The sequence below is a fragment of the Vipera ursinii genome (assembly GCF_947247035.1).
Source record: "Vipera ursinii genome assembly, chromosome: 1".
Classification (NCBI taxonomy): Eukaryota; Metazoa; Chordata; class Lepidosauria; order Squamata; family Viperidae; genus Vipera; species Vipera ursinii.
This window is the reverse complement of record NC_139512.1, coordinates 337215218-337238830: the sequence shown is the minus strand read 5'-3', so window position 1 is coordinate 337238830 and position 23613 is coordinate 337215218. Positions and strand designations below refer to the sequence as shown.

At 43.2% G+C, this 23613-nt stretch overlaps 1 protein-coding gene across 2 annotated transcripts in view; it reads left to right on the top strand.

Moving 5' to 3' along the window:
• Positions 1-22430, top strand: part of ELN (elastin) — a 92422-nt gene extending 69992 nt beyond the window's left edge. For both annotated transcript variants that reach the window (XM_083376458.1, XM_083376457.1), the window contains 16 exons: positions 879-1070; positions 4324-4371; positions 6475-6594; positions 6687-6749; positions 6834-7001; positions 8700-8753; positions 10438-10638; positions 12148-12189; positions 13285-13443; positions 14368-14415; positions 15593-15631; positions 16807-16875; positions 19909-19947; positions 20615-20638; positions 20776-20823; positions 21629-22430. In XM_083376458.1, coding sequence (XP_083232584.1) covers positions 879-1070; positions 4324-4371; positions 6475-6594; positions 6687-6749; positions 6834-7001; positions 8700-8753; positions 10438-10638; positions 12148-12189; positions 13285-13443; positions 14368-14415; positions 15593-15631; positions 16807-16875; positions 19909-19947; positions 20615-20638; positions 20776-20823; positions 21629-21654 — 1340 coding nt within the window. In that variant the 3' untranslated portion in view covers positions 21655-22430. The remainder of the gene's footprint in view (positions 1-878; positions 1071-4323; positions 4372-6474; positions 6595-6686; positions 6750-6833; positions 7002-8699; positions 8754-10437; positions 10639-12147; positions 12190-13284; positions 13444-14367; positions 14416-15592; positions 15632-16806; positions 16876-19908; positions 19948-20614; positions 20639-20775; positions 20824-21628) is intronic.
• Positions 22431-23613: the final 1183 nt, after the last annotated feature.

Sequence of the window (23613 nt, the reverse complement as noted above, 5' to 3'; positions counted from 1 at the left end):
AGCTATGGATGAATGGAATTATACTCTTTCTAAAAGTTATACGTATATTATGGTGTCAGCCCCAGGAAGACTGACCTAATAAACAAGTGGCTAAAGTTCTGGATTTAAGTGATCTGGAAATTTCCTAAATCACAGGTTACTATCCTAACCACTGTGCTATTCTAGCCTTCCACCCGCAAATCCTTCCATTTCTTTGTGGTTTGAGGATTGCAAAGCTACTATACTACCCATGGAGATTACCATTACCATACTACCATTTCAGGGACATGGTGGCTCAGTGGGTTAGGACACTGAGCTTGTCGATCAGAAGGTCGGCAGTTTGGCGGGTTGAACCCCCAGTACCACATAACAGAGTGAGCAACTGTTACTCGTCCCAGCTTCTGCCAACCTAGCAGTTCTAAAGCACGTAAAAATGCAAGTAGAAAAATAGGGACCACTACGGTGGGAAGGTAACAGCGTTCCGTGCACCTTTGGCGTCTAGTCATGCGGGCCACATGACCACGGAGACGTCCTAGGACAAGCGCTGGCTCTTCGGCTTTGAAACGGAGATGAGCACCGTCCCCTAGAGTCAGAAACGACTAGCACGCATGTGTGGGGGAACCTTTACCTTTACTATCATTTCACCCAACAGCCTTTTATGGCTGATTGTGTATGTTTGTGTGTACTTATTTCTTTATTGTCCATCAATGGAAGTTTCTGAAAAAAGCATTTTTCTGCAGTTAACGTTTTCTTTTCTCCTCTGCTGTTCTAATAAATTAATGCTAATTATTGGTCACTAACTAACCAATATTGGTCAACATTCAAGAGATTCATGACTCCCTTCTCCCAATTCCAGCCTGTTTTGCTTGTACCCTTTATGGCTTTCTTTCTCTTTGCAGGTGGCAGACCTGTCCCTGGAACTGGAGTGGGTGGTACCGGCATTGGTCTTCCAGGAGTCCCTGGAACTGGAGTTGGTGGTGTTGGCCTTCCAGGAGTCCCTGGAACTGGAGTTGGTGGTGGTGGTGTTGGCCTTCCTGGAGTTGGTGGACTTCCTGGAGGTGGAGTAGGCCCAGGAGGAGTTGGTGTGGGAGGTAAGTTGTTTAGGGGAAGAGAAAGAGGAGGAAGAGATGAAACCGGAGTTTGCTTCTATATCCCAAATAGTCAATCCCATTTAGTCCAACAGCTCTCAGTTATAAACTTGTTCACTGGCTTCAAACATATTATCTATTCACTGCTTTTAGGTTATATCACCAAGTAGGGGTCCAATGGGCAGAAGTGCAGTAGCAATAGCACTTAGACTTATACACGGCTTCATAGTGCTTTACAGCCCTATCTAAGCAATTTAAAGAGTCAGCATATTGCCCCCAACAATCTGGGTCCTAATTTTACCGACCTCGGAAGAATGGAAAACTGAGTCAATCTTGAGCTGGTCAGGATCAAACTCCTGGCCGTGAGCTCAGTTAGCCTGCAATACTGCATTCTAACCATTGCACCACCACAAAACCTAGAATACTACCAGACAGACAGACACATACTGTGTTGCATATGTGAACAGAGGGCAGGGGATATCTGCTCAAATAGCAGTATCAATCTCAAACAACACCAGTAATCACAGTCATTCTGATCCTAGTAACTGAAGCAGAAACCTAATTTTAACATCCACACAAGAAGCAGAGCTGAACCCACCCACCCCTTATTTATTCTTCCTCCATCCTGACACCAAAGACACTTTCATGCTGCTTCAGTCCATGCTCCTCATCTTTTCAAAAGCAGTTTGGGATTGTTGTCTATCAGCTGATCTTAAAAAGCTGAGAAGGAGCACAAAAGCTTATGAGCCATCTGGGTACTCTCTCCAGGTACTGAGTAAGAGAGTACAAAGAACATTGTTCGGCTTCACAATGCCACAGATGCTGGAGTTATAAAAGTCCCTTCCCACATCCCCATGCCTTGAAAAAGGGAAAAAGAAACAATTATTAGACTCTGTCTTGCCCAGGAACCCGCTGAGTGGAACAGAAAACAAAGCAAAACAGTCAAACTCTTAATCATGTTTACTTCCTTTTCCTGAATTGTTATAAGGCAGGTAAGAATTGAAAGCAATGAGAGGTAGTGGTGTGAAGTCTTTCAATCGAAAGCTGAAAAATCAAGACATCCTCAACTCCTTCACTCAAATGCAGCCACTGTGTAATCTGGGGGGTTCCCAAATTCTTCAGCTCATTGACCCCTTTGTGAAATTTCAGATTGTTTATTGACTCCTGAACATTAATTATATGAAAATAATTTAAGAAATACTACTTTAACTAATACAGTAATGGTACAAATTATCATCACACATTTTCTGCTGTAGATACTATACAAATACTGCCCACCTCTAATTGGAACAACGCAATCAGTTCAGGCTGTATTTGACAATAGGATCATCAGAGATTGTGTGTCTTTGCCTGACTTTATGCAAAAATACTTGAGCAGTAGATACAAGAGCAGTGTTCTTAAGCCGTCTGACCCAATTACCAGTTTTTCCCAGTCTCAAATAGTGTCATCGCCCCCGCTCCCAAAAAAACAGAGACTATATTTTATGCAAGCATGTAGGCAGTAGTTTCCCAAACTGAGTCTTTAACTTAGAAACAAGCAAATTGCTCCATAAACCGCAGGATGTGCCCAGTTGAAGAACTACAGTATCAGAGGGACCTGAAATGTAGCTACTTAAAAAAAAAACAACCTGCAAATAGAAAGCTATATTGACTCTATGGGGAGGCAAGGTGAGACGAAGAGTTTCACCAATCAGACAACCTGCCACTCGTACTTTAAAAATGGGCTGCAAAACAAAAGTCTAGTAGATCTAATGCTTTGAAGTGTGCTGCGGCTGAGTGTGAAATTAATTGGCTCAGCATGCAAACACAAGCAGACAGCGTGAGAAGAGCTTCCTCTGAATCCAGTTCTGGGGTGGCAGAAAAGGAGGTTGACTGGAATTAAAAACGTTTTGAGACGATGAATTGAACGGGAAGGCCTTCTGTCCCTGTAGGCTCTTTTAATGTTAAAATTACATCCCACCCGCTTTCTGTATTACTCCATTTCCTTGCAATGCAGTACAGCACCAGCAGCACCCCACATTTTAAGATTAGTGTCTGATTCGCTTCCTGCTGCTGTCTGTCCTTTGTTATAAGCGTATACACTCACACACAAGGACACGAAATTTACCTTTACCTAAGTTCCCATGCAAGGTAACAGCAAATGAATCAGGGGAAAGGAGGAAATGAAAAACCACGTTTTGCAACGATCACATTCGTTGAAAACCACAGTGTAAAGAATGCATGCATGAAGCAGTGATTTCCTAGGAAAGAATGCAATCGCACATGAATAAAATAACTACGTTTTGAGAATTTATATACCGATAGTCCTCGACTTACAACCACAACCGAGCCCAAAATTTCTTTTGCTAAGTGAGACATGTGTTAAGTGAGTTTTGCCCCATTTTATGACCTTCCTTGCCACAGTTGTTAAGTGAATCGCTGCAGTTGTTAAATTAAGTCACACCGTTATGAAGTGAATCTGGCTTCCCCGTTGACTTTGCTTGTCAGAAGGTCGCAAAAGGGGATCACATGACCCGGGACACTGCAGCCGTCATAAATATGAGTCAGTTGCCAAGCATCCAAATTTTGATCACATGACCATGGTGAGGTTACAATAGTCATAAGTGTGAAAAATGGCCATAAGTCACTTTTTTCAGTGACATTGTAACTTCGGTCACTAAATGAACTCTTGTAAGTTTAGGACTACTTGTATTCCATGGCCAATAAAGAGAATAATAGGATACCAGTAAAAAGCTCACCTTACTACAATCCTGTATTTTAATTAAAGCGCATCTGGGACTTTTCCTCTCCAGTGCTCAGGTTTCGAGTGGCCAGAGCCAAAATGAGCAAGGGAACTCATCTTCCTCTATTGCAACCCCCTTCTCTTCACTCCCTACCTGGGTGTCTGTTAAAGGGAGCTTCTGGACATGAAGTAAAGTTTGACAAAAGCAGAAGTGGTGGCTGGGAAGGTCTCATCTCCCTTACACAACTGGACCGTTTCCAGTTTTAACCAAGCCAGGCTGATTTAACTGCCCAGCACCAGCTAAGCTTTTGCTGATGCCAGCAAAAATTTCGAATAAATTGTTTCATCTCCTTCCCTTTGGCCCCTAAGGTACACTTCCAATACAGTATTTCTTAAAATTAGCGCAAGATTAAAATGAGGGTAATGTCAGTTTTGCATTATTATCACAGCAAGGTGGAAGACTATATTTGAAATGCATTACGTTTCTATTATTAAGCTATACCTCCTGTTTTTTCTCTTGCTTGAATCTGCAAGGAGTGAGTCCAGCAGCAGCAGCTGCTGCCGCTAAAGCAGCAAAATACGGTATGTCTCCCAATCATTTCAGATCTCTTTATTGAGGGGGAGGGTCGCTGTAGCAAACTCAAGGCAGGCAGATATCACTGCAGTGCACATTGTAGGATTGGGCCCTCCCTTCTGCTCTCCCTCTCCCTCTCTCCCTCCCCCCCTCTCTCTTTCTCTCACCATTAAAGTAGTTCCTGAGATAGGCAAACTTGCACTTAGTAAGTGTGCCACCTTAGTGACATCTCACAAACTAGAGGGCAAGTAGGTAAATCCAGCATGAAGTTACAACTACTACTGCAAACAAGATGCTGCAATGTTGTCAAATAGACAGTTGAAGTCCATGCATCTTTTTTTTTAAAATCCCATTTATATCCCGCCCTTCTCCGAAGACTCAGGGCGGCTTACAATCTAAGAAGCAGAAACCAATGTGCTTAGCAGTAGCCTTCATTCTATGTATATGCCTGCTTATTAGGGCTTTCACCCTCCCCTAAGCGGCATTATTACAAAGTCAGCTTATTGCCCCCAACAATCTGGGTCCTCACTGCTAAGCTTGTAAGCCGCCCTGAGTCTTCGGAGAAGGGCGGGATATAAATGGAATTAAAATTAAAAAAAATAAAAAAAAATTTTTTACCTACCTCAGAAGGATGGAAGGCTGAGTCAACCTTGAGCCTAGTGGGATGCGAACCTGCACTAATTGCAGGCAGCTGGTGTTACTTAAGGAGGCATTAGCCCACTGCTCCACCAAGGCTCTTTTAGACTGCGAGGTTGAGAAACGTCAATCTGTGCAGCGCAGTGGAGAACAGAGAAATATTTTTGTGGGGAAAACTAGGAGATTTTGAGTTTCTGCTTTCTGACAGCAGTAAGATTTAATGCAGCATGCCTGTTGCCCTAGAGTATGTTTGAAATCAGGAAAGGTTTCAATTGATTACATATTTCTTAACACTTTCCCTAGTTATCTAGCCAAAACAAAACTAGAAATTATACTTTGAATTTTTCCCCCTCTAACCATAAATTATGCAAAATAAAAATTTAGAAAATCAAATTGATTTTCTTAACGTGTGCAAGTTGCAAGATTCAGGCTTTCCAGGCAGAACGTAGATTGTTTGAATGCCCAGATATATCCTATGTCTACTTATACAGGAAGTAGTGGCTATATGCAGTGATACTTCTGTGATCTGTGGAGGAGGGGAGGGGCATTATGTGGATTTTTAACCTCCACAATCACCTCTCCAGGACAGAGAGAGAGAGCGTGATTGGTTCAAGGAGTCCCACTTAACTGTGTGCTTACGATGGGATTAGAAGTCATGGTATCCTGATTTCTAGCCTGGTGCCTTAAACCACTATATCAAACAGACCCATACATTAAACTGACACATACAATATATGGAAGGGCACAGTAGTGGGATTCAAATAGGTGAACAACTGGTTCTCTGTGTGGATGCCACTTCCGGAAGTCCATTCTGGGCCTGGGCAACAAAAAATTAGCTACCGGTTCTGCCGAAGTGGTGCGAACCGGCTGAATCCCACCACTGGAAGGGTAGCAATGATATTAATGAAAATATTGAGGAATAAAACACATCTTTTGAATCAGTGAAATCCCCCCCAAAAAAGACACTGAGCAGAATTGTCACAGAAGAGAATTCCTCATATAGAAGGTCATCCATAAAAAGGATAAGCCTGTGCATCCCACCAATCCCTGTTCCCCAAACAGAGGCACTGTGCCTGTGCATCCCACAAATCTGAGGGACCAGAGTCATGAGCCAACAAACAGCCTGTGAAATCTCCCTCAAACTTTGTGTCACTGCCTGCATGAGGAAACATATACATGAATAGAATCCTGTATGTGGTGGGATTACAGAATGAGCATGGAGAGATTAGTGCTTTGGGAACCACAATCTGATATAGACTGGTTTTGCTCTAATATGATCGTTAGATAGTAGCATGCAGGCAATTCTCTCCTGAGTCTGCCCTGATGGTTAGCAGCATTGGTGTTGCATGGGTTTTCTGAATAAGTATGGCTGGCAGGCAAGTACTTTGGTGAATCTTCTTTGAGTTCCCACCAAGTTCCACTCCAATTGAGTTTCTGCTGAGTTTCCACTCCAATTTCATAATTTCTTTCCCTAGGACGGGTTCCAGGTGGCGTCGGCCCTGGTGGCGTCATCCCTGGTGGCGTCGGCCCTGGTGGCTTTGGCCCTGGTGGCGTTGGCCCTGGTGGCGTCATCCCTGGTGGCATTGGCATCCCAGGTATTGGTGGAGTTCTTGGGGTGCCAGCAGTCCCAGCTCCATGCCTGTATGGATTCTGTCCTGTAACCTAACTGTGTTTCTATGCACATTAGGAGCTGGAACAGCAGGAGCGGCAGCGGCAGCAGCTAAGGCAGCAGCAAAAGCAGCAGCATATGGTAAATAGACAACATGTTTCTTTTCTCATTGCAACACAAATTGGTCCATATAATCAGACTATTTTTTCAATATTTTTTTCTCAGGGATTGGGGTTGCCCCTGGCGGAGTTAGGCCTGGCGGGGTCGTGCCTGGCGGAGTTGGGCCTGGTGGGATCGGGCCTGGCGGGGTCGTACCTGGTGGAGTTGTACCTGGCGGGGTTGGGCCTGGAGGAGTTGGGCCTGGCGGAGTGGGACCTGGTGGAGTGGGACTAGGTAAGTTGTTATGCATATAGGAAATATAAAAGCACAGCCTTACTTCCAATGTTATTTTCATGCTACCCACCTTGCTAAGAGTCAATTCTAGGTGGCATACAACCAAGCACAACCAACCATTTTGTGTCAACTCTAGAATGAGTGGTTAGCAGTTTAATTCAACAGGGGGAAATTTCTGTATATTTAGGTCATTCAGTCCAGCTCTGGACTGAAATAGTGTCACTTGGGGGGAATTTGGAAGTAAGCCTTCTCTGTCACGATGCCTGTACAGTACAGACTTTGTTGGTCTTCGGGAAAGCAGTGAAGACCTGGCTTTTCCCCTAGGCTTTGGAGCTCCGATCTGATGGAACTAGGGTGGTGGATTTCTGGATGCAAGTAATAATAATAAATAATAATAAACCTTTATTGTCGAAGTACCACATGTGAACATTGAGATTAGCTGAGCCTCCCCCCGTGCTCCCTTTCCCCAACACACAGTGACAACAAACCCTCCATCCTACCACACCATGTGAACCAACTACCCCACACACCGGCCTCCCAAGTCAATTCTGCATAAGATTATGTCCCATTTAAAAGCCTAACAGCCCACGGATAAAAGCTATTTTTCAGCCTGTTGGTACGGCTGGCTATACTCCTATATCTCCTACCGGATGGTAGGAGAGTAAAGAGATACCGTCTAGGTTGTGAGTCATCCCTGAGAATCTTCCTCACTCTTCCAAGGCAACGAGCCCTGGCGATGTCATCCAGTGGTGTCAGGGGACAGCCCACAATGTCTTGTGCTGTGCTCACTACCCTCTGTAATACTTTCCTATCCGCGGCTGTCAGACCAGCATACCAAACCACAATACCATACGAGAGGACGCTCTGTACAGTTAGACCGGTAAAAGAGGGTCATAAGCCATTGTTCTACCCTGTTAGATCATATCAACATTTAGGTCAAGTTGGAGGTGAGTTGGAATTGTATTGTAACCTGTTTGCCACCCAGAATTGCTTCTGGCAAATGAGCAGCTATGTAAGTTTGTTCCATAAATGAATTAAATAAATAAGTCCTTGCTCAGCGCAAGAATCCAAGTTAAAGCATCTCTTAAAAGGTGGCATCCAGTTTCTGGATGAACATATCCAGGGAAGAGAAGACTACAAGCATTTCACACTTCACTTGTTCTTACCCTTGGGAAGTTTTTCCAACATTCAATTGGAAATGGCCTTCCTTTAACTTAAATCCATTATTCCATGTCCCTGCATTCTGTAATGATACTGATTTTCTTCTATGTGGTTGCTTTTTAAATATTTGAAGCATGCTACCATATTTCTCTCCAGACTCTTTTTCTCGAAGCTTAAACGTGTCTAACAACTTCAATCTCTGTTTGTTTCAGGTTATTATCTTTGTTGACCTTTTCTGAAACTGTTCTGAATCCTCTGATTCCTTAACATTTGGTGCCTACAGTTGGTACAATACTTCAGCTGAATATTCCCATAGATTGGACACTATGTTTACCAATGAAGCCTAAAATTGTGTTTGCCTTTTTGGAAACCACAACACTCGGCTGACTCACATACAGTTTGCAATCATGGTTTCATGGTTATTCAGCTGAAGTTAGGCTTCCATTGGGGTAATTCCTAAACCTGCGATGAACTGGGGAACTATGCAGAATAGGTGCTGATGAAGACCTCATCTTTTTTTTCCTCTTGTATTTGCAGTTCCGGGAAGTTCTGCAGCTGCTCTAAAAGCAGCTGCCAAGGCAGCAAAATATGGTAAGGTCACTTCAGTCCAGCACAGGCAACAATTTAGGAAAATCTGTTCACTGAGTTAGAAGTACTGGGACAAAGGGACCACTCAGCGCTGTGCTCCAAGGAGACTGTGTCCTTTGGAGAGAACATAGCATCTGAAGAGGACTCTGTCCTAGATCCCTCTCTTATCTCCTGTTATACACATTGTATGAATATTAGTTTATGTGAAAAAAATCAGGATGAATATGGTAGCACCTCTTCTGAATACGTTTATTAACAGGCATAGGCTGTTAATAAACTGGCACAGAGCCTGTGATGCAGCTCACAAAAGCTTGTACCTGCTAATAAACTGTGTGAGTCAGAAAAGGTGCTTCAGATTTATTTTGTCTCTCACCATCCATGGCCTTGGTTCTCTTTATTCATCGTTTAATAATTGATCATTGGTGGCTCAGCATATCATGCAGAACCACGGACTTTAAAAATAAAATATGCCCGTGTGTCAATACAGCCATACAAGCTACATTCACCAGACCATTCTCAAAGGTTACGTATTTACCATGAGAAAAAAGCAGGATGATGAAACCAGCAAATAAGTTGATGCTTGTTATTATTACTGCTAGAACCAGTAAGCTTATCCCACTTTCCTCCAAATGCTCAAGGATGCTTACATGAGAATCTCCCTTTATTTTATTGCTGTAATAACAGCTGCTGAAGAGGGTTAGTCTGAGTCACTAGAGCAATATCACCCATGGCTGTTCGTGGAATTGAACCTGAATCTCCCCAGTCCTAGCCCAAAACCTTCATCACTACACTTGCTTACTTCTGCTATAAATGAAAAGCTTTATGCCTACACTCTAGAATTTTAAGGAATACAGTACAACTGATTTAAATGACAGATAATAGATTTATAAATGTGAGGCTCATAAGCATTGTGTGGGGAGTAGCTAAGATGCCCAAACTTTGATCTGGCTTTCCGTTGGAGCTGGAGAAATTGCATAAGATGGTATGATAGCAGAAGGGTAAAATCCTAGTCCAATACAAAAATCTGCAATTCCCCATGAGAATATCACTGCATCATTTAGCACAGGGGTGTCAAACTCAATTTCATGGAGGGCCGCACCAGCATTGCGGTTGCCCTCGGGGCCGGGTGGGTGTGGCCTGGGTGGGCATGGCCTGCTGGGTTGGCATGGCTAAGGTGCGTATGGCCTACTGGGTGGGCATGGCCAGCTCTACATGGTTCGCATCAAGGGTGCCTATGGGGGCCTGGGCTGGAGTGGGACAGATCTGTGGGTCTCTGGCAGAAGGAGGGTCTCTGGGCCAGGGCCAAGGCAGTGGGGGCCGTTCCCTCACTGTTTCCAGGATGGCTTCGCGGGCCACATGAAACCACTTCACGGGCCGGATCTGGCCCCCGGGCCTTGTGTTTGACATGTCTGAATTTTAGCAGTACAATTCGGGGGGGGGGGGCACAAACAATTGCAGAAAAGTGCTGCATTGAGCAGCCTAATTTTGCAGAGAAAAAACCACTATAATAAGAATACAAGTAGCCGCCTGCAAGCATGCTGAAAAAAAGATGGTGGTGTAGGAGAAAGTACAAAGCACACAGGCTTCATGTTTTGAACTAAATATCGCCCTTGGAGAACTTTAAAACTAGTCTTAAACAATGGAACAGAAAACTGTCTCTTTCTTAACAATGTTTGCTTTGCCTTAGCAGGAGCTGGTGGAACAAGAGGACTTGTGCCTGGAAGAGGGGCTGGCGGCCTAGTTCCTGGTGCTGGTGGTGTTGGCGGCCTGTATCCTGGTGCTGGTGGTGTTGGAGGCCTGTATCCTGGTGCTGGTGGAGTTGGCGGCCTGGTTCCTGGTGCTGGTGGTGGACTTGTGCCTGGCATTGGAGGAATCCCAGGAGCTGGAGGTAAGTAATTCTATATGCCAACACTTATTGCCAGCTATATTCATTTTATTATTCCCAGACACATTAGTATTTCTTTGGGAACATAGCAGAATTTCTGACCAGTTCATAATACAAGGCAACTAAGCTAAATCATTGAAATGCCCTTACAAATTTAATTAACAATGGTAAGGAACAAAACAACAAGTTCCCCAGCAGCATAAATACTTCTGGCAATAGCAAACATTTCCCTACCCTCCTCAGACCTAGTAGGAGAGGATCAAGGAAGCCTTTAAGAGCGAAGAGTTCCATAACTAAGGCACCTCCAAGATTGTTTCTATTTTCCTATTTAGAAATGCTGAAATGCAAATTCTCTTCAGGTATTTGACAAGCTGTATTGCAAGTCAAAGCAGTGTTATTCTGTATTACCTTTGAGTTTTTGATTTTCAAATACTCCTGCAGGAAATCCAGGAAAAGGCGGGATTGTTTATAGCAGCAATCTCAGCAATTTTAAAATACATGGGCTTCAACTTCCAGACATTCCCAGCCAGAAAGCCAGTTTGAAGTTTGCATCTCTTAGAGTTGTTGAGATTAGAAACACTGGTTTATAGAAAAAAAAATCAGGGATCCATCAGTGAAAACCGTGACAAAGAAATATGGTTTGTATACTGTTTTAGCCTTTTCATTGTTGTTATTAAACACATGCTCAGTGGTGTTTCAAAAGATTGGTAGATCTGCCTGACAAAATCAAAATCAAACCAAATCAAAACCAAATGAAATCCAAAGCAAAACAAAGCAAAATCAAACTTTACCAAATCAAGCCAAGACAAAACAAAAGACAAGACAGTGGACATGTGCACAACAAAGGAGAACAAACCCATCAGGACAAGATTCAGAGTCCATCTGCATTTAAAAGACAAAGGCCACTCTTTCGAATACATCAAAGTCCACATTTTGGACAGAGAGGACCTCTCGTTTGAAAGAGGGGTCAAAGAGGCCATCTATGTCAAAACTGAACACCTTCTCTCAAAGAGGGGGTGGGATACGACATCATCTATCTCCAGTCTACAACAGTCCTTTCAGCAGTTCCAAGAAGTCTCCACACCCATTTGCACTACAGGTGACCTTGAGGATACAGATAACCTCCAAGTGGCCTCAATGACTCTCTAAAAGAATGCAAATGACCAGCTGTCTGCAACGAATATAAATCCTTCCATTCCCCACCATTCAGTCAGAGCTGAAGAAGCTTCTTGGATGAGAAGCGAAACATCTTCAAAGAAAAACAAGAAAGTCCAGTTGCCTCTTGAAAAAGCACCTTTGGGACCACCATGACCTGAATGACTGAGAATCTCCATAGACTGTGAGTCCATCCACCTGGCTGCTGTCTGGGGAATTCTGGGAGTTGAAGTCCACACATCATAAAGTTACCAAGGTTGAGAAGCAGTGCTTTAATGAGATATTAGAAACTTGAACTTTGCTCGCATTCTGACTGCTTAATTCTTCTGTTCTTCTTTCTCCTAATAACTTGAATAGCTGCAGCAGCAGCGAAAGCAGCCGCCAAAGCAGCCAAATATGGTGAGTTTCGTCTGCACCCATCCTTACTTAAGCTAGCTTTTCTTGGGAAATATAATTTTCTCTCTTTGTAACCCATTTAACAAAAGGCTCTGCACCTTTTCAGAATAAATGCCAAATTGACAAGATCAATTATGAGTTCCTCTATTCCACAATGCCATTTCTGAGTTGGGCCAAGGGCAGAAATTAGGAATTTATTTTGATACCATATATAGGGAAAGTGCACACCTTAAGGCTATTAGGGCTGCATGTGGCTTCTGAAAGCTTTGAATGGGGTTCCCAGAACCATCTAAAATTTGCAACTGAATTATCACTTTTGGAAGTGACTGGCAGGGAACATTATTAATTGTGATGGCAATCAATTTATGTTATCTTATTGAAATTAAATATAAATTTAATTTAATTTTTGTATGGAGTCACTCCTTTGTACATTTTGCCCTTGAGTATCTTAGGATTGGGATAGCTCTGTCACTTCAGTCAGAAAGGTTCTTGTTGGTCATTATTTCATTGGCGGGGAATGAGGTGAGAAAACTTGGCTTACACAAGCACCAAACCAACTGATAATGACAGTGTCAATTGACAGCCTGTCTGGGTCAGAAGGAGATGAGGCAACACAAAGAAAACTTTCAGATATATGACTGCATAAAAAGTACAGCTTTTTAACACAGTATCAGTATTCATGAATGAATCAGTTACACGGAAGTATAAAGCACAAAGAAATTAAAAGCAAGAGCAAAGGGGATATGCTGCCATTTTAGGATTCTTAAAAACACTCCTTATTAAGCTGGAATATAACAGGAGTAGAACACTATGTCAGGCATGTCAAACTTGTGACATCATGTGATGTCGTGCGACATATTGGGACTTTTTCCCCCATTGCCGGCAATGGGGTGGGCACAGTTTCGGCGTGACGCATCCAGGCCCACGGGCCAGGAGTTTAACATGCCTGACCTATGTGAAGCCATCTAAACCTAACAGTGGAGATGAAAGGCCAGAATGGGAAACATTTGATCTTGTCTTTTTTCTTTTCCTCTTATTTAATACTGTCTGTACCTCAATTAAAACAAAAAATCAAACTCATTATACATGGTACAACAGGTGTTGTGCCAGGTGGTGGTGTCCTTCCTGGAGGTGGTGTCCTTCCTGGAGGTGGTGTCCTTCCGGGAGGTGGCGTTGTACCTGGAGGTGGCGTCCTTCCTGGAGGTGGCGGCGTACCTGGAGGTGGTGGCGTACCTGGGGGCAGACTTCCTGGTGCAGGTCTGTGCTTCACTGAGTACAAGTTGTCCTTAACTTATAGCAATAGCACTTAGACTTATATACTGCTTCACAGTGTGGCTTTACAGCCCTCTCTAAGCAATTTATGAAGTCAGCATATGGCCCCCAGCAATCTGGGTCTTCATTTTATGACCTTGGAAGGATGGAGTCCACCTTGAGCTGGTCAGAATCAAACTCCTAGCAGTCGGCAGAGTCATCCTGCAATACTGCATTCTAACCACTGTGCCACCATGGCTCTGACCACAATTGGGATTGGAATTTCAGTGGCTAAGTGATGCAGCTATGAAATGTCATCATGTGACCAAACCCAAGTTTATGACCATTTTTATCATGGTTCTTAAGCGAACGACAAAGTCATTAAGTGAACGACAAGGTCATTAAGCAAATGTGGCTTCCCCAATTGACTTTGCTTGTCAGAAGCTCTTTGAAAAGTTCACAGCAGGATGACGTGATCACAAGAAGCTGCAACCTTTGGAAATTTGAGTCAGTTGCCATATACCCAAGTTATAATTATATGAATGCAGGAATAGTAGGAAAATCATATCTTTGAGAATGGGTTGTAAGTCACTTTTTCCTAGACCAGACAAGTCAAACTCGTGACATCACGTGATGTCACGCATCGTATCGGGACAGTTTTGCCATTGCCGGCAATGGGGTGGGCGCGGCTTCTGGATGACGCATCCGGCCCGCAGGCCAGCAGTTTGACACCCCTGTTCTAGACCATTGCAATTTTGAATCGTTGTTAAAAAATGGTCGTAAATCAAGGACTACCAGTAATACGCAGATTTTCCTGAGGCAGGAGAAATTTCCTAGAGAATCAGCCTAGCTCACAATTTCCCATTTTGACAGGCAAAAATTATCTCTGGCAAAGGGTTCTGATGGGAATTATTTCTTCTTATCTCACAGGCATTCCCATAATTGGAGGACAAACAGGAGTCAAACCACCTAAATACGGTATCTCTGCAGAATGAAAAAAAATGCTTGTAATTCATCATGTTAACTCCTCGAAATAGGTACAGACCAATATGTCTATGAAAGGAAGAGAAAGTGAAAGAGAGAAAAAGAGAGAGAATGAGAGGGAGGGAGGGAAGGAGGACAAAAGAAAAAAAAATCAGCTGAGAACAGGAGAAAACAACCTTTTGGGAGTGAGTAGCACATTTAGCTTTGAGAAGGCCAAGGAGCATAATGGGTGAGAGGATGATGCAAAATAAATGGGGTTTTTTGCTGTTACTCAGAACTAGATTAGAATAAAGTCACTTTTGGTTTATGCAATTTCTGCATACATTAACTGTGTAGGACTGATCCAAAATGGTACTTCTTAGCCACTGACATATTCATCTGGATACATTCTAGCACAGGGGTCAGCAACCTAAAACAGTGAAAGAGCCACTCGGAACCGGTTCCCTCACAAAAGGAAAAACTGGGAGCCGCAAAAAATGTGTGCACATGCGAGTACATGCGCGCATGCGCAGAACAGGGTTTGACTGAAGAGTGTAGCCAAGGCGAGATATGCACCTACCCTGCATATATGAATTGATTGGTTGAACTTTTTTAGTCCCACTTTTTTTTTTTTGGACTGCACATGGCAGAGGACTGGGAGCCGCAGGAGACAGCTGAAAGAGCCGCATGCGGCTCCAGAGCCGTGGGTTGCGGACCTGTGTTCTAGCAGGAAGCTGTCCTGCTCAGGCCCTACCAAAACAAATGGATGCCATTAACAGGGATCCCTTCTGTTCTTGCACAGGTTTTTTTTCCCCTTATGTATCTGGAGACAACTCCAAAAGGCCAAAAACTTTGTCTTCCCAAATGGTTGCTCTCTGATTTCTTGTACTAGCTCAGAACAACCATTAGGACAGAGTTTCGCATCTTGGCAACTTTAACCTGTATGGACTTCCAACTCCCAGAATTCCCTAGCCAGGGCTCCCAGAGAACTCTGGGAGTTGAAGTCCACACAGCTTAAAGTTGCTACAGTTAAGAAAAACTGCATTAGGAAAAGCAAGCTCTAGACAAAACATCTCTTGGGTGAAAAAAATGGAAAAGTGGATGTAGCTGCCATCTGGGAAGCCTCCAGCCTTCAGGAGAAAAAAGAATTGCTATGGATTCACCACTGAGACTTTCTCCCCGTCTTTGACAGGTATCCCAGGTACTGGATTGGGTGGAACTGGCGTGGCAGGTAAGATGGTTGTCCAGAGTATGGAACTGCTGGAACTGGCTTAGGTATTATGGCTCTGTCTTTAGCTATAGGGGCTCAGCCTGGATTCTTCCTGACTCCAGAATATGCAGAGTTGTCTTAATATGAGAAAAGGATGCAACACAATATGTTTGGCAGGGTGTGATGAATGAAAGCAGTTAGGCTCTGTCACACAGATTCTGTTGCTTATAAACTTGAAGAATGTTCTCTAGCCCGGCTGAGCTGTCAGCCAGCTGACCTGCAAGGCCCAATGTTATTCCCCAGGCCACATCAAACTGTCCCGGAAGTCTGTTCTTTAATTGGAGGATCAGATTCCCAGAATAGAGGCAGTGCCAAATGTCCTGCTTTGGTTCTCAAATGGCCACCATGAATGTTGATCACCTCCCTGACTTTGACTTCATCTTCTCCTATTGTGATTGCCAACATTTCTGTTCATACCATTAGTTACCCGTTCTTTCTTAGACTAACCTCTTCTCAGTTCTCCTAGAATGGATCACCAAGTGGATCCCATAGGTCCTCTTAGAACAGTTGGCCCAGTACTCTGCTATCTAAATTAGGATTAGCCAAGGCCAAAAGAGGCCTCTGTTAGATGTGCTTGAACGGCAACTGGATTTTAGGATGTTCAGAACTAGCAACTATTGGGTAGGGCATGTTCAGGATTTCTATAGGGCTTTGATAATTATCATTTCACACCATTAGCTTCTAATGTTGTGCTGACCACAGAAGGCCCTAGCCCAGAACTCTTTGATATTTTGGACTACAACATTCACATGTCCTTGCTATTGGCTCTGCTGGAAGGGATACATGGGAATTTAAATCCAAATCATCTAAAGGGTCAGGAAAATTTCTGCCTTTTATATTACTAGGACTGTAGCCTCTAGTGGGCTTCTTCAACTCATATTAATACTAAACAGAGTATGTTCAGGTCTGGATTAATTCACCAAGATTTAAACCAAGTGTTTGGCAATTCTTAATGTAATTTAAATTCACTATCCTTTTTTACACATAAAAAAATTAGCATTACTTCTCTTCCAAGATCCTTCCTGGTAGATTCAAGTGCAATCAGTCCAAAACACAAATATTCCCTACTGCATTTCAACTAGATATATGGTTTGTTTCTGATGGAGATTTTTTTTTTTTTTTGGAAAAAAAAACAGGCGTTGGAGGAGGATTCGGAGTCCCTGGACTGGGAGGAACCGGTTACGGAGGTGGTGCCGGAACTGGAGGTCTGATCCCTAGTGGGCAAAGATGCTTCTGATGGGATGCAGGGGGAGGGCAATTCAGGGTGGGAATTATAGCCACACCTGTGTCATCCTGAAACTCAGTGAAATCTTTTGAAATCTTTTCAAAACTGGAAATGTGAGAATGCACCTGTTAAATGTGAGAATGCACCATTTTTTAAAAAAAATAAATAGGGATTTGTAGAAATACTCTAGAGATCAGTGTTTCTCAACCTTGATCATTTTAAAATGTGTGGACTTCCCCAGCTAGCATGCCCTATATTTTAAATACTGCTATCTATTTTAGTCATTGTAAGCTTAGATTTATCCTTGAGCAATGTCAAACTTTGCTTCTTGCAATGCAAAATAGAAGAATATTCATTCATGATGTAGGAAGGAAACCCGAGTGACCACAATAGGCTATAAATTTTTCCCCTTTAACCTTAATGCACCTATAAACCAATTCAAAGTTTTCTTTTTAAAAAAAAAAAGTCCAGTTCTTACTGATTATATCCATGCAGTTTTCTTAGCAGTATAGTAAAATGGTTTTGCCAGAGTTCTCTACGGCTGCTTTTTAAAAAAAAATAATAATTCCAGTCTAGTGACTAGCTTTGGTATTAACAAGTAATTGCCATCCACATACTAACCAGCTTCCAAGATCAGTCAAATCAGAATTGGTTTACAACCAGCTAAAATAATTGCAACAATCCTATTAGAGCCTTGGTGGCGCAGTGGGCTAATGCCTCCTTAAGTAACACCAGCTGCCTGCAATTAGTGCAGGTTCGCATCCCACCAGGCTCAAGGTTGACTCAGCCTTCCATCCTTCCGAGGTAGGTAAAATGAGGACCCAGATTGTTGGGGGCAACTAAGCTGACTTTGTAATAATGCCGCTGGGGTGTGTGTGAAAAGCCCTAATAAGCAGGCATATACATAGAATGAAGGCTACTGCTAAGCTTGTAAGCTGCCCTGAGTCTTCGGAGAAGGGCGGGATATAAATGGAATTAAAATAAAAATAAATAAAATAAATATTAATCAAATGAGGGAGGTATCTTTCTCCCTATCACCTTTTAACCTTATTACACTCATAGGTAGAGCTCACCTCTGCCTCCAGCCTCAAGTGACAATATCTTTATTTATTTAACATATTTCTATGACACTGCAATCCTAAAAGGCTCTCGGAGGCTTAAATAGAACTAATTCAGACTACAAACATCTGGGATAGAATAAAACAAATACAAACATGACAAAACTAAATATCAGAATAACAGAGTTGGAAGGGATCTTGGAGGTCTTCTAGTCCAACCCCCTGCTCAAGCAGAACTCTGTCCAGTCTCTTGAAAGCTTCCAGTGATGCAGCACCCACAACTTCTGAAGGCAAGCCATTCCACTGAATAATTGTTCTGTCAGGAAATTTCTCCTTATTTCTAGGTCATTCTCTCTCTGATTAGTTTCCATCCATTGCTTCTTGTCCTGCCCTCAGGTGCTTTGGAGGATAGCTTGACTCCCTCTTCTTTGTGGCAACCCCTGAGATATTGGAACACTGCTATCATGTCCCCCTTAGTCCTTCTTTTCATTAAATTACTAGACATACCCAATTCCTGCAACTCTCATTCTTTTGCACAAGACTGCAGTATCCAGGGGATGGTGAAGTCCCAAACCAGATATTAAGAAAATAGGATTTCTACCAACAGGGGAGGAAGCATAGATGGCAGATGGGAAAGGAGGCTCAGAGTTCAAGTAACACCCAAATCTCCAAGAATGGGAAATGAAAGATCCTCACAAAGGACTTTTTTCTCATAGAAGAAGTTGTCCATGTTCAAAGTTCACAAAAGATGTGAGATTTTGCAAAAATATCTCATTCCTATTTATCCTCAGTCCACACTTTTATAACTGGATAAATCATTCTACCATGCATGGGTAGTTGGAAACGTACTTATTTAAGCCAATATTTCTCAACCTTAGCCATTTTCAGATGGATGGCTTTCAACTCCCAGGATTTCCTAGCCACATGCTTTAAGCTGTGTGGATTTCAGTTCTCCCAGCCAGGAACGAATTCTGAGAGCTGAAGTCCGCTCATCTTAAAGCATGGGGGCTGGGAAATTCTGGCAGCTGAAGCCCACCCATCTTAAAGATTGCTAGCTGGTGGATTATAGAAGTGGAAGTCCACCCATCTTAAAAGTTGTCAAGGTTGAGAAACTTTGATTTAAGTTATATCAATGATATAAGGGCAATGAGATTGCCCTTCTAAAGAGCTATTTTTATTGTTTCTGCGGGGTTCCAGTGCTGGTGTTCTAATTGCTGTTGAGTCAGTGGAGAAAAATACCATTCTTTCCTATGATTGAACAACACCTTACCTTTCTTCTGACTCTCAGCCATGGTGATAGAAAGATTGAGCACGTTCAGAGACTCTACAGATTCTTCCCATCTTCCCACATTTGTTCCAACATAGTGGATTATCTTGTGTAAGGACAAACAAATTCCTGCATTTCTCTTTCTTCCTTTTAACTAGAGGGAGAAAAAAATATCCAAGTTTATGTAAAATAATATGCCAGAGAGCTGTAAATTGGAATGGAATTCAAGAGTCAATGTTCTACCAAAAGATAACATGTTAGTTAGATAGTGGGATCTGAAGCTTTCACAGGCCCACAGCTGCACTTGTGTGATGCTGAGTGGGCTGAAAAACTCCACAATGATGTCAGGAGGCACACCAGCTGAGTTTGCATGTGCTTGTCTATAGCTTAGCTTAACCACAATCTATTCAGCTAATCCAAGCTTTTGGAATCACACTAAACAACTGTAGCATAACCTGACCACATGGAAGGATACAACCAGCATACAATGCTGAAACGCATTGGCTAGCTTTCAGTACGTTGTTTGAAACACTGCTTTTGGTACTCTAACTGCAAGAGTCCTCTTTACAAGTGTGCAAAATCTTTGGCTGCCTCAGTTCTCCAATACTTCATTTAACTATGTGAATCAAGTGTCCTCTATGCTTGTCCCTTCAAAATGCTTTCTCCCACCTGTTCCCCTCTATTGCAGCAACTGGCCCTGGCTTTGGATTATCTCCTATTTACCCAGGTACGTTGTCAAGGGAAGGACTCAGGTCCTGGCAGACCCAAATGCAAGAAGGGGCTTTGGGCTGACTAATCCCTGACAGGCCAGAGTAGCCAACCTGTGACCTGAGGGCAATGATTAGCAAATGGTGCTTTTCACCCAGTGACCGTACTACCTCAGTAAGATTAATTTTTTTTTATTAACAAAGCAATGCCCATTCAAAACCCTTTGCAGGAGTTATTAATAAAGAAAATAGACTGGCCCAGTTGATACAACACTCAAAGCATAATGACCAGGTTTCTCATAATCTATTAAACCTGAGTTAATGAGACAATTGCCGTATTCATATCATGCGCTCTCAAACCCATGGCTAGTTCAACCCACGTTGGCTGCATTCCCACAATCCACAGAGCCAGAAACTACTTCATTTTCATTGAGTATATGTTGCAGTTTCTCCGATTTTAGCTTTGCATGTTGTATGGAACCAGCCATTTGTGTTTACATCATGGCTTACTGCAGGATGGCAGTAAGGATGGCTTACTGCAATGCATGAATCCAGCCACTGACAAAGAAGTGCTTTAGATGAGCTTATTTTTCTGAGGGATTCTTGGCATAGTGGGAAGTGGGGGTGTAACTAAAAAGGGGTAACAGCAATGCTAACAAGGTTTTCTCTCTCATTTGGGATTCACAGGTGGAGTTGCACCTGGCTATGGAGGTAAGGGCAGTACTTTAGGGGGAGGAAAATGCAAAGGATAATCCAGAAATTAACTGGTTAACTAGCCTTGAATGACGCCCTCTCCCTCTTCCCCCCCCCCCCTCTCTCTCTCTCCCTCCCTCCCTCCCTCCCTGTAGGTAAACCTCCCAAGCCTTATGGAGTCCTGGGGGCACTTGGCTACAAAAGTAAGTGGCACCACAGCTTTGACCGATAACTTGTTTGAGAGCTGCTATTTCTTTTTATTTCCAAAACCGCCGTGCTCAGAGATAGTCAGAAATAAGATGACAGGGCAACTGATTGGCTGATCTGATTCTAGCAGGGTGGACTTGGTGCTCCAGTTAGCTGGAAAATGCCTGAGCACCTCTGACACCCTGTTCATCAGTAATCGTCTTCTGAACCAGTGAAGGCAGTTGTTAGGGATCCTCAGGAGAGATCTAGGAGTAGCTGGTGGGAGTTTGACCCTGCTTGGTTTCCAAGTCCAGAATAGATTCTACTAGGTACTATTGCATGCCATAAAAGCTATCTACTATAGGTTTCAATACCAAAATCCAAACTTCTTATTTGTGCCTAACGGTTTTGCTATTTAAATTCCAGAATCATCAGTTAAATAAATCACACTAACCCACAAACACAACAAAGAACATTAAGGTTATTCAAGCTGAATGCATGGAGTTCTTGGTGCTCTTAGCTTGGTTGGTTGCTTGGTTATGGCACTGATGAAGCTACTTAGTTGGGTAAGGAAATACCTGCAAACAAATAACCAAATTCAGAGAGCACCAAGAAGGCCACAGTTCAGCCTTGAGCTGCACATATTTTTCTTCTGCTGGAAGTTGAACATGTCCAAATAAAACAACTAAGTCTTCAACGAACCGGTTAAGAACATTGCATCCACCCAGCCAAGGTCAGAATCCCCAGGCCCATTTCTGGGTTGGCCCCTGTCAGCCACCTGCTGGATTGCTTGGTCATTCTGTCTCTCTCTTCTGATTTCAGGAGGAGTCGGCCGGAAGAGGAAGTAGCCCAGACAGCCTACCATTCACCTCATGAACTTTGGTGCTACTGCCTGGTCTCGAATGTACCCCCCCACCCCCCTGAGAAAAGCAGAGATTCCACCACCGCCGCTGCCAACACAGCCCCATGCCTTGCCACCCCCGGCTGGCCCCCCTCCCTCTCACTGGTGCTACAACCATCCCACAGGGAGCGTCCCTGCCTTCTGCTCCCTGGGGCCTTTTGGTGCTGCAGCCTAGGAGGGCTGCTTTCAGAGGGGGCAGCCTGAGCACTTTAACCCACTCCTGAGCTCCATACCCACAAGTGGGGGGACAGGAGCCATCGGCCAGCTGGCCTGCTTCTTTCCTGGTCTCTCTCTGCTGGCTCCTCTTTGGATCTAAGTGCGTGGGGGGGACGCCCCTAGTTTTGCCGTGAGCCCCTTGCCAGGCCATTCTTCCCTTCCCCCTGAACACACTGCCCCCGTTTGGAGGGGAGCAGCTCAGGCCAAGCTGTCAGTGCCAATGGGATTAGCCTTAATCCTGGAGCTTCTGCTGGCTGCCAGGCCTGGGTGGATTAGCACGGCCAGGCCACAGCATCCATACCATACCTAATGTGGGCGCCGGCATGACATCGTCCAGCTCCCAATGAACGGGCTGGCCAGGGACCCCTGTACATGACCAGCCAACCTGCTCCACATCTTCATGTTTAATCACTTTGATGTAACTGGGATGGGACACTTTTTATAAAGAAGAACAGTAACTGCTTTCCAAAAAATAAAATAAATAAAACCTGACTAATAAATAATGTTTTAAAGGTAATCTCTCTCTCTCTCTCTTTATTTCACTTGCTATTTTCAGAAAAGATAGTCGTCCTTGACTTACATCCATATGTTTAGTGACTGTTCAAACAACACTCAAAAAAGTTACTTATACTCAGTCCTCATCCTTGCAACCATAGTAGCATCCCCAGGGTCATGTGATCAAAATGTGGGTGCTTGGCAACCTGGATGTATTTACAATGGTTGCAACATCCAACACATCATATGGTTGCTATTTGCAATTTCTCTACCCAGCTTCCAACAAGCAAAGTCAATGGGGGTAGTCACATTCATTTAACAACCAGATGATTCACTTAACAACTGTGAGAAAAAAGGTAGTAAAATCAGGCACAACAACCACCTTGCTTAGCAATGGAAATTTTAGTTTCAGTCGTAAGTTGAGGACTATCTGTATTGACTTACCTGATCAGATCTGGACTTAATTTCCCAATAGCCTTGATAGCAGAATACAGTTGCTGAGCTCCAGCAACTCTGAGGCTATGTGTTGTCCTTGGTCTTAAACAAAGCAAAAACCACCCACCTAATGTGAATATATTTATCTGTTATTGTTGACTTTATAAATTATATTCAAGATTACAGCTTCTATTGGAAATATCAATTCCAGGTTTCACCTTATACTTCAGTTAATTAACAGAATTAATTAATATCTTAATAGAATTAAGATTTAAATTTTATTAATATCTGAGCCCTTCTTATTAGAATAAATTACTCTAAATGTGTTAGAACATGTTTAGCCTGATTATCAAACTGCATTTTCTGGGTTAGCAGAATATACTGGGCCAAAACCTAAACAAACAGGCAGGATATACACAGCATATACTTCTTATTGCATTCTTTGACCAGGTGACAAAATTACTGGACCATAGGAATGCTGTGGATATAATTTACTTGGACTTCAGTAAGGCATTTGATAAAGTAGATCACAACCTACTACTTGATAAGATAGAAAAATGTGGGTTAGACAGCATCACCACCAGATGGATTCGTAACTGGCTGACCGGCCGTACTCAGCATGTGGTCCTCAATGGAACGGCATCTACATGGAGGGAAGTGTGTAGTGGGCTGCCCCAGGGCTCTGTTCTAGGCCCAGTGCTCTTCAACATCTTCATCAATGATTTGGATGAGGGGATAGATGGGAAACTCAACAGATCTG